The sequence below is a fragment of the Lineus longissimus genome, chromosome 9 (assembly GCF_910592395.1).
Source record: "Lineus longissimus chromosome 9, tnLinLong1.2, whole genome shotgun sequence".
Classification (NCBI taxonomy): domain Eukaryota; kingdom Metazoa; phylum Nemertea; class Pilidiophora; order Heteronemertea; family Lineidae; genus Lineus; species Lineus longissimus.
In genome coordinates this window covers 16,107,900-16,119,262 of record NC_088316.1, presented here as the reverse complement: position 1 = coordinate 16,119,262, position 11,363 = coordinate 16,107,900, and the positions used below count along the sequence as shown (strand labels likewise).

At 39.4% G+C, this 11,363-nt stretch overlaps 2 protein-coding genes across 3 annotated transcripts; one reads left to right on the top strand and one right to left on the bottom strand.

Annotated features, from left to right (window-relative positions):
- Positions 1 to 78: 78 nt before the first annotated feature.
- On the top strand, positions 79 to 4,172 carry LOC135493892 (F-box only protein 8-like). The gene is made up of 6 exons (XM_064781534.1): positions 79 to 248; positions 706 to 967; positions 1,345 to 1,471; positions 1,719 to 1,837; positions 2,022 to 2,206; positions 2,460 to 4,172. Exons 2-6 carry the CDS (start codon positions 756 to 758, stop codon positions 2,651 to 2,653), a joined length of 837 nt encoding a protein of 278 aa, XP_064637604.1. The 5' UTR covers positions 79 to 248; positions 706 to 755; the 3' UTR covers positions 2,654 to 4,172.
- Positions 4,173 to 5,527: 1,355 nt separating this feature from the next.
- LOC135493906 (protein FAM47E-like) lies at positions 5,528 to 11,160 on the bottom strand. Of its 2 annotated transcripts, XM_064781553.1 has the most exons (10): positions 10,841 to 11,160; positions 10,511 to 10,667; positions 9,956 to 10,177; positions 9,181 to 9,350; positions 8,866 to 8,980; positions 8,345 to 8,602; positions 7,523 to 7,546; positions 6,619 to 6,783; positions 6,342 to 6,419; positions 5,528 to 6,205 (listed from the first exon to the last, which is right to left on the bottom strand). In XM_064781553.1, exons 1-10 carry the CDS (start codon positions 10,915 to 10,917, stop codon positions 6,080 to 6,082), a joined length of 1,392 nt encoding a protein of 463 aa, XP_064637623.1. In that variant the 5' UTR covers positions 10,918 to 11,160; the 3' UTR covers positions 5,528 to 6,079. The 2 variants fall into 2 exon arrangements, with proteins under 2 accessions (XP_064637623.1, XP_064637625.1); XM_064781555.1 differs by lacking the exon at positions 7,523 to 7,546 and having other exon boundaries at positions 10,841 to 11,154.
- Between the last annotated feature and the right edge of the window lie 203 nt (positions 11,161 to 11,363).

Here is an 11,363-nt window from a genome sequence, read left to right as displayed (position 1 = left end):
GTTCGAGTTTGATAAAACTACTGGATGAATAAGTCGAACGATGTCTCAGCCAATCAATAACGTCGACACAAAGAACAACACTGCACTACCAAAAACAGGGCAACAACAAGTCGCCTCCACGTCATTATAAACAACTCTACAAAATTTACTTCACCATGTCAATATTTGAAAAATATGACAAATGAAACATGAACCACAATTCTTTGATGTGATTGGGTGTGAACGACTTCACATCCACTGAAAATTAGGTGAGAGCAAAAGTAGTGATCAAGATTTTTGCCTTCACTTTTTTTTTTGCCTTCACACATGCACATGCAGATGCATTGAATGATGCAGCCAGTAGACTAGACCCTATACACATCTCAGCCAGTCATCTTGTCGGTGCATTGCCAGGATGACAGTGATACTGACAGTGTTGTTGCATTACAGTATTTACACTGCATGATGAGTGGGGGGGGGGGGGGGGTATAAAACTCTTCATTATTTAAGTGCCTGTGCCTGTGGCGTAGGTCACTTGGCTTTCTTCATCGCTCACACCTATGCCAGTATACATAGCTGCTGCAATTCACCTGAGGTACATGTAGTACTCAACAGGGGGCGGGGTATACGGAAATCAGTTTTTAGTTCAAAGTAATCACATTATTATGATTAGCATCATATTCATACCCAATTTATTTTATCCCATACAGTAACATTCTTTTCCAGGCCTTTTTGATTATGATTGGACATTACGAGATTTACTAAACCAGGCAGGCATGGGACAAGTACTCTACAGGCTGAGGGAGTTTGAAAATCAAAACGGGGAAGACGAAAATCAGCAACTTGCTGTGAAAGAACGATTTCCTGACCTGACCAACCTCCCACCTGAACTCAGCTACACCATCCTCTCCTACCTGAATGCAACAGATCTATGTCTGGCCGGATGTGTTTGGGATAATTTAGCCAAGGATGATATCCTGTGGCAAGGGTAAGTAGCTCAGAATCCATCATTCATCTTGTTGGTAAAATCTTCTCCCTCGTCTGATTACCAAAAAAAGAACTGCCCATGTCTTCAGTTGGCTGAACCCAGTAAAGGGGAAGCAGCTGTGCAGGTGCCCAGTGATCGCTTGGGCTGAATTCTCAAGATCAAGACTTTGTTTAGTAATACACTTCAAGGGCTCAATGGGCTATTAGCAGGGCCCTTTTTAGCATAGGTTTTGCTATTGGTCCAAATGCTCTGAAATTTGAAGGACAGATCATATCAGTCATCATAATGCCATGGACGGTTAACTCTAAAATGTTAGATATGACACTTTTTGCAATGCAACTCTTCATTTTGTAGAATGCACTCCCTGTTTCTTTTAGGTTATGTCGAAATTCTTGGCCATACACAGCTATGTACAGAAGGAGATTTGAACCTGGTTTTTCCTACCGACAGGTCTACCTCCTTTTGGATGAAGGTGTCGTCCTTTTCAATTCTTGTCCAAATGAGGTTTGTCAACATCAAGCTCTTTTCATCTTAGAATCTTGTACTTAGTTTATTTAAACTTACTGGGAGAACAATTGGAGGGGGGGGGGTTAACCAACATAACCTTAGTTAGGCTAACACCAAGGCAAATGGTCTGTGGCATTGGCTTACATGTATGGTCTATCCCTGGCGGCCAAGGAACTGAATTTGTTTTTGTCATTTTGTAGTAATAATAGTACCTCATGTAATTTGATTATGTGTTGTCTTTCAGGGTATACAATATCTCATTCGCCATGGGCTAGTAATTGATACACCAGAAGAGATTGCCCGATTTTTGCACAAGGCCAAATATGTCCATTGGAAAGCAAAGCGCCAGTACTTAGAGAATAGGTAAATTTAGTTTTCTCCCTAATTGACAAGCTTCTAGTTAAAAAAGAAGGTGCACCAGATGTGAACCTGAAACTGAAAGTCATAAAATCCCCTCTCCTTGATTAGACACCATAGGACCACAAGCTCGGTATCAATTTCTGAAGCAAAGGTCACCATAACTTCATCATTGTTTTCTTACTTTCAGGAGAGACATTGTAGACCACTTGATAACCCTTCAAAACTTTGAAAACCAGTTTTTGCCAAATGCTCTACGGAAATTCTTCAATGAGGTCCATGCACCCAACGAGAGAGGCACCTACTTACATTTTCTTGTCGACAAGTTTTCAGAACGATTCTGTAGCTGCAATCCAAGGCTAGGCCTTTCTCCTGGTAAGTCAGTTTTTATGTAATCGGGTTTCTGAAATCCACGGAGAGGTGGTGGGGTTGTCCCTTGGCCAATAGAATCTTCATGCAAGTTGTCAGACAAAACCCAGAGAAGAAATGTCAATTCTTCATGTTAAAGACTCCTTTCTAATGCAGTCCTTCTGATCTGTAAGGGTAGTTTACTAAAAAAATCGTTATTATTAGTTTCAAATGCTGTCTATGTCATCAATAAAACTGAATGTTTTGTGTTTATTTTCAGATGCTGTTTATGTCATCTGCTTCTCACTAATAATGTTGTCCGTCGACCTGTGTAGTCCTCACGTGAAAAACAAGATGTCGAAACGTGAATTCATCCGCAACACACGCCGAGCCACTCAAGGAGTTAACGACGACTTCGCTGGACATTGTTATGACAATATTTATCTTATTGGCCATGTAGCACCGAAAGTGTAACCCACAAATTTTGCCATAGGATTACAGGTTTTATTGAATTATCAAAGCAGTGATGAAATTCTGGAAAACCATGAATTGTTGACAAGGTTCTATTCATGAGTTCATTGTTTGCTGGCTGGGGTAGATTCTTTGTTGTTGAATCTTAGTTGTATTGTAGTTTGAAGATTTTGGAAGCCTTTCTCACTGTGGTGAAATCACCCTTTGTCAGAAAGCAGTGTATTAGATCTAAACGGCAGCATTTTGATGGACTTTTGATAACATGTCATAATAAGGCGGATCTCAGAAAAAGCCTGATGCTGATGTATTTCAATGTCAGCCTTTAAAGGGAGAAATCTAGGCTTGCTGAATTCTACCTCTTGATCTGGTCCTGCATGTCCAGAGGCAGGTGAAGTTTCTTCACTTATGGTAGAAATTCATCAAGTCTCGATTTGTGAAACGTAGGTGAAATAATACTCATCATTAATAGTTATGTATCAAAGGATACTGTCTTAATGCACAAATGGTGAATATCATCACACCGTTGAATATCATCACACCATTACCTCTTAGAAAGAAATTTACCGGCAAGGGAATGGTAGCTAATGTCAGACGCCAATACGACATGAAACTGAAGTCTGAACCTACAGTGACTTGCAAAAGCAGAGGCAATACCTTGCCAGTCAAGTGAATCATGTTCTGTTAAATATATTTGTACATAGTTTGTACATATTGTAAATACCTCCTTTGCTTAATGATACTCCGTACACTTTACTAGAGCTTTTACAAGAGTAGGTGTTGTGAACTATTGATTGACATTATTGAGAGAACTTTGCACATCTGCTATGCGACCTTCATTCATCTACAAAGACTGCATTTGTCCAGATGAAATACTATTTGGACATTTCTAGGGTTGGAAGGTCTGTGCAAACCAAGTATGCAACCTTATTGGATGCCAGCTGTGACAGGTGTTGACGATCCTAAAGCAAACATTCTAATTCTAATTAAACTCAGACCCAAGTGTTGTCGCGTCTCTGTCACACAGATGAAATTCCCTTCACCTAGTGACAGTCGGTGCTACAAAGCACCGACCGTCCAATTAGAACTTATGGTTAGTGTGTTGTACAAAAAATAGTTATCATGTCATTAAAATGGAGTTTTGCAACTTGTAAATAGCTTTTCATGTTTGATACGCTGTACTAAATTATTCTTGAATATGTGCTTTTAAGAGCTTTTTTCCTCCACATGTTTAATAGCATGTTGCTCATTTCTTCTCCGTTCTGTACATACATATAAAGAACTATATTTGCGTACATGTAGATGTATTTGACGCTCTTTTGTTCTCCACTGTATTTCCTGAAATGCATGTAGCAGGTAATAGTATAAAGAACATACTATTTGTTGCTGTGGCTTTTTCTGTGACATCCTGTTTGCAACAACAGGACTTATTGTTAGTGGACAATGCATCTTTGCTGTGTCCAATGTGTGCTGTGACTGTTTACAATTTTATATGGCTAATATAACAATTGTTTCAACACTTAAATCTGGCCTTGTGTTCTTCTTTTCAAGTTGCCAACTAAAGAATCCCAGGCACATTAGCCCAGTTGGCACCAGTTCAGTCTCCAGTATGCTCAATTGTTGTGTGTAGAGACAAAAGACAAGGACTTTGCGATGGATGTTGATGTGACATTGTTTGATTGCCATACTATGTCACTTAACAACTGGAGGACACATATCCCAATGGAAGGCCGTTTGGGGATCTAAATCGGACCTAAGCCATTCAGAGCCTGTAGGCCAGAATCAAAAGGTCAACCCCCACTACTAGCTATCAGGTTTCCAAAACAAGCTGGGGGTTAATTGACCTCGGGGTGTTTGAAGCAAAATTGACTTCACAGATATGAGACAACTAGCATGAATCTGTCTCAGCAGTTAACCCTCAGTGGCATGTTTACTTCCTAGTGGTGAAAGAGACTTGTCCCATAATATATCACAGGCACTTATCATAACAAGGGACTATAAAGCATTCTAACAACAAGCACAGTTGGAGTTCCTGAAAGACTCTTCCTAACGGATTTCTCTTCATGCAGGTGTGTGGAACGTGTCATTTGGAGCATATCAGTCCTATAATCAGTGTTAACATCAGCAGTGTGGTGGCATTCATTCTGACAACACGCATCATTGGCCATCTCAGCTCTTCATGATATGGGTAATGTAACCAAAGGGTCGTTCCCGAAAATAAGATATTTCTGCAGTTTGTGCCATTTCCCAAATTACCATTTTGGTGGCTCGACTGCAACAGCCCTTCTCCCCACTGTATTGACAGTTCTCCCGGGTGAAGGCAGTTGTCAAATAAGTAGTCACAAGATGTCAGTTGTCAAAAGATCAGCTGGTAAGTGCAAGGCTGATTATTCATAGTATAGGCAGTATTCCCACAGCATGAGCCATGGTACAACCAATAGGATTGTCCAATAAGCCAACCAAAGGTTTAATTTTTTTGTGACACTTTACCAGCAAGCACAGAAAGAAGTCTATTGATCCATGATTTTGTGGAGTTCACAACATAAGGGATTTGCACAACCGGGACAGAAGGTGCTGTCTCTAGTGATATCCTGACTTTGTGACCAGGCACGAGCATGTTCATTCTTGATATTTCCAGTCAAAAGCTAAAGGTCACTTGGTACAGCCTATCGGAATGCCCTACGTATAAGCCAAACAAAGGTTCGTTTTATGTGTGGCGCGTCTCAAATGGAACAGGGGAAAACTGCCCTGTAAGCAAACAGTCTGTGGGTACAATGGGTACTATGGCTTTTCCGGGCATTGAGGGCAGTCAAATCCTCCAAAAAGTGTCAAGCTGGGTGTTGGTATTACATTATTAAAACAAAGGAGAGAACTCAGAAAGTAATGAAATTTACATTTATTTACATTTGGACGGATAGTTTACAGCAAACATGTAACTTCTGTAAAAGATGGAAAGTTTATTTTTACACATATATTGGCATGCATTACCATGTAATGGCATACATTACACCCCGTATTGGAAACATTTATACATACCATGTATTGGTATATAAATACAACTATAAAGCTTTGCATTTTAACATTACATATTGTCTTGGTTGTGACAAAAACATGATCCTTCTTTAGATGTATAAGTGAATATGTGGTGCACACTGAATGGTCGCTTCACTTGGCAAGAACCTGCAGTGAGAGTGATCTGGTTACTTGATAACACCAAACAAATGGCATACCCATGTGATGTGACTGAAAGGCCTTTAGACAGCCAGTCGAAGTGACACAAAAATGAATAGGAATGATACTTTGGGTACAAGAACTCTGTAATAATATCATTTATATCAGACTTAAGCTATATCACAGACATTTCAAGTTTGTATGCATTTTTCCAACTCATCCTTTCGGAAAAATAACAAGTCCCAACAAAATATTGAGCGTTTATTTCTTTGTATTGATCTTGGGAAAGTGCAGACGTTGTTTCTTCTGTTTTGTAGCCTCAGCCTCAAGTCGTAAGCGTTCCTCTTCTTCCGCCTTTGCTTGATACTCTGCCACCCGATCTAAGAACTGAAACGGAGAATCGAGAAATCATAAGTTAATCAGCTAGTCAAAGAAGAGGAGGACTGGGAGTAACTGCTTTATGTCATAATACTTCTTTTAAACCAGTAAAAGTTTTGTAAGGCAGAGTGTTTTTCAAACCTACCTCCGGTCTCCTTGTTGCCTTCTTATCTATAAACTCCATGAATGACTTCGCTCCATGCATTGGAGCCAATTCTGCATCCTGCAAGGGAAATAATAAAAACTGAAGATTCATCAGATTAATTCAAGAACTACCCTCCCAATAGTCTGCAAACTTCATTAGTTCTGGCGCAGCATTGTCTCCAAATGTTCCCTCTTTACTGCATAAGTTATCTTAATATCAGATGCTCCAGATTCCATACTCCAGCCTACAGCCTTATTTGCCTTCTCTCTCAACTCACAAGGCCATTACTCTTCTTCTTCGCCTCTGACATCTCTTGGTCTTTGAGTTCTTTAGGATCCTGAAGCGGTTCCTCGTTGTCACGTTTCTTCCACATTTTGGTCGGCAGATACCATGCACCATATTTAAACTTCACCCAGCTTGGCTCATACTCCCCTGAGAATGTCTGAAAAATGAATTTTTAAAGAAATACTGAATGCCATTTTTGAATTCATAGTCAATCTGAAAAGGTTGATAACAATGTCAGGTTATCTCCAAGGAGTATTAGACCGCCAATCGTTTTTTCCTGCCACTATGGTTGTCAATCGGGTTTATTGGCCTAGTGACTACATCTTAGGTTAAAATAAAGCAGTCCAGCTCAAGGTATTGTGCACTATTTTCTCCTGTTTGTAAAAGGTTTTATACCCCAGTTGACAAAAGCAGTAATGACATGGACATTGAATTGTATCTTTACAGGAGGGATCAAATGTGGACAGTGCAAAGATACAGACAAGGGTCATCTTATGTGGACTAAATCTGATTGCTTTTGTTGGGTGTAATGACATCGGGAGGTCATGCATCATGCAATTGTGTGTGTGCTTTTCCCATGCAATTGTGTGTGTGCTTTTCCCATGCAACTGTGTGTGTGCTTTTCCCATGCAATTGTGTGTGTGCTTTTCCCATGCAATTGTGTGTGTGCTTTTCCTATACAATTGTGTGTGTGCTTTCCCATGAAGACAACTCCACATGCACCAGACCAGCAAAGATTTCATCCCAAAAAAAGTGCATGTGATAGAGTAATTGCTTGGATGGACAAATATTGTGTGTACATCTATATCTATAGATGTGTCATTGATAAAGGAAAAGGGGTTCATAGAAAAGAAGATTTGAAGAATAACTGGTATTATCATTTAGGAGACACTTACTTTGCCTTTTCTAGTTGGCTCAGGCTTTGAATTAAATGAAATATTAAAATGAATAAATCATGATCATGACCAAAACCATCTACATGAAATAACTTTTTAATAGAAATGCTGGCAATTGAAATCACCAGTGATTTAATTAATATAGAAGGAAGAACTCGGGTCTGTCACGTCTGTTCAATGGCCCTTGACTACAAGAAAGTCATTGTGTTGCAAGTGTGTGTTTTGACCAAACAGTGCTAATTCATTTGCGATTCAAGTCAACTCGAAAGGATGTGTATAAATAAATGTAAGATAGATCGATGTTCATTGGATCCTGTAAAGTGCATTTTGCAGAACAAGAGAGTGTTTGCTCACAGTAAGCAACCATTCACTGCGTGCAAGTTGTGTCATGTCTAATTCAAACTTTTTGATACAAATTGATATTTTCTAATAATAATTGGACTTTCAAAGAAAAGAAATGAAAGATTCTTCAAACATGTATATCTGCATTCTGAAAAGCACACAGCTGAACGACTTACACAAGGAATATGTTTACGGGGTGTCGGAAGATCTTTCTTTTTGTTATCATCATCATCAAATTCAAAATCCTATTTAGCAAATTCAATTCAAATCATTAATTCATTTTGATTGAGGGATGAAAATTCTTTGTCCACCTCCAACACTCAAAAGCGGGTACAATGTATGAGATCAGTTCCAAATATCAGAACAATGGTTTTTTTTAAGTAACAGGACAGGTCAGTCCTACCAATAAAAACTTGCAGATAACTTATCTGAAGTCTATGCCAAATTTCATTTGTCGTGGACGTGGAGTCAGTTCCTTACCCATTCACTTTTCTTCTTGTCGTCAGTCGGTATATTCTTGTGTATCGTCTGCTGTTGAGGTACTGTGGCAGACATCCGCAGTTCTGGCGGGACGTTTGTTAATTCGACAACATGAATAGGGACGGAGAGTGCAGGTTTTGTTTCATACCCGCTGGCAAAGAGACTCGTGATTGTTGATTCTTCGATGTTGTTTGATTCACCCCCTAGACTAGCCACCCAATCACAGAAATCTTTTGTGACGCTTTTTATATGTTCATCCTGAAGAGAAAAATATGTCATCTCATTTAGTTCAAAGAGATGGACAAGAGTCCTGCTAAATATTTCTAACACTCATGGTAAGACTGAGAGTTATTCACGTTCCTCTTCAGTGTCTGCTCCAGGAAGTGTTTCCGACAGGCCACATTGGTTGGGCACCAATTTTGGTATACAGGCCGAGTCACAGCATCACTCTGCCAGGGACTAGGAATCCATTTGATAGAGCAATGAAACACTCCACTTATCATCCAAATATAAATACATACCTGTGAAGGTGAACTTGACCGCCGTAACATTTCCCTTTTCTTATCCTTTTTGTCTTTCTCATCTTTCCGTGGTAACCATCGATATGGATTTCGCACTCCTTGATTAGCATCAGGACTGAAAGAACGAAATGATGGAACTTAATGTATGATGAGTTTAATGTAGGATTGATGAGGCACATAGTACTGCATCTGCAACATCATCTCTTGATTTGTTATTAACTGTGGCTGGTTCTTAGCACGATTCTGTTTTTGGTTCCCTCCTCACCCCCTCCCCCCAACTAGGCCTAACCCAAAGAACCTCAAAAATCTCCTTACTCATCTCCAATATCTGTATCTGAAGCATCATCTCTTGATTTGTCTGTCGTATCATGTGGCAGGGGAGTTGTCTGCTGTGTATCACTTATATCAGAGTATTCATCCTCATCATCTTCATCATCAGCCAGATTCATCTCAGGATCCAATATGTCAACAACGTCTTCAAATATCTGGAAAAATGCCAGGTATGTATATACACTGATACCTCAAATCCTTTCAACCTGAAGTCTGGTACATACTTTAGATCAGATGCATTGAATTTGAATGAAGATCAACATTGGGAGCAATAACCTTTTATCAAAACTGACATTTAGGCTGGATATTTACTCATCAGAAAGAACGGAAAATATAACATTAAAGGCTATTTTTCTTTTTAAGTGTAAAAAAATTAAAAGTTTGGACCAATGCGTCAGTGATTTAGTGGCAGCACATTTAAGTGAAAGACAGCTGGGTTAAAACTGTCCAGTTGTCAGATACCTTCATCTTGAACTGGTCTCCAAGAACACTAGCGTATCCAGGTTACAACAAATGCAACAATGGACTGCTATTGTTCCATGATATTGAATGCTGGGATTACTGACAAAGGCATGATGGGAAAGTCATTGTTCTAGGGAATGGTTGCTATTAACAACAATCATCATAGAGAAAGTCCATGTTGCTCTGCATATATGTTGAACCAGATATTCTGCAGTTTTCACACTTGACCAGTCTAAATAATTAGGTTAAAAGGAAACGCTGACATTCCTTTTCAGATAGATGTCCACCTTAAACTCACCTCAGGTGGCATACATTCTTCAAGGTGCGGATATAGAGCCAGCGGATGCTGGGTCAGACCATATTCTATCTCATCAATGTGATCCCTGCGCTGCTGTTGTAAAGGTGTACATCTGGAGAAACAGATTTCGTGTTTGTTGAAGCGATCGCGGACAACTGGCTGCTTGACTGATGAGACACTTTCATTGCTGCCGGTTATGTTTGGAGATGGTCCCTTTTGGCCCTGGAGGAAGAAAGAAAAGAATTGGGAAAATATTAGATACTTTTAGTTTCAAATGAAGGCAGGTGTCTTCATTGCATTCATTTCATTCCAGAACGGGCTTTCCTCTTGAATATCACCAGCAACACACTTGCACTTTATTGGATTCACCTCTGGTTTAGTTATTGTTAAGAAGTATTTGAATTTCTGTCCTATCCATAGTCTCATGACGTCTGGATTTGATTGCAGCTTCCAGGAAGGCACAGACTTGCTCTGAATGCTCAACAACAGAAGCTCACAAATAGTTTTTTTAGTAACATTTAAAGAAAACCTATCCTCAGCCTGCAGTCAACTTACAGCCAAAATTATGCCATGATCCATAGGAGGAGGAAGACCATCTCTGAAATCATCCAAGCCATCTTTTATAAAGGTCCAGTTCTTTCCAATAAGCATCCGTGATGTGTCTGTTTTCTTGAGTGATTTGATGTGTCTTGTTTTTAAGCGTTCTTTGAACCTGAAAAAAACAGCAATGAAAGGTCATAATCAGTTAATGGTGATCAGACATGCCACTATACCAGTATACGATAGCAGACATCCTGGCATGGCTTTAATTAACAACAACTTTGAATCTTTCCATACAATTACTGCCAGATTGTGATCAATGTCAAAAAATGAATCAGTTCTTACCAAGGCTGATGCTGAATCTTCTTACTGTTCACTGTATTTATCAGTGCCAGATCGTACTTGGCCTCAGCCATAGCCATAATGTCCTCTTTTTTAGTTTTTGATGCTTTTATGAAGTCATTTTGAAGTCATGAAATGAAATTGTTTATGGTCAAAGCGCAGCCGAGCATATAACCATCCGATCAAAACGTAGTGCAAAGTTGATGTGTGTTATTGACTATGATAAACTACATTATGGCAAAACAACCATCAAATAACATTAGGAATTGTAAAAAATCTATAAATTTGGTTAATCAACTCATCAACGCTTCGATCAATTCTTGTTTTCGTGCGAATGAATCGTGAAAAAATGTAGTTCTTTCGTTGCTAAGAAAATAGTTTAACAGCGGGACGTTTGGTGGCAGCAGCAGAGAGTGGCCGGTGAAGAAGTAAAAAATGTCCCCTGGAAGAAAGTCCGGTGCTTTTGTATTCTGTTTCAAACTTTTACGTCGGGTTACCAAACGTTGCTTTGATTCAAACCCACGTT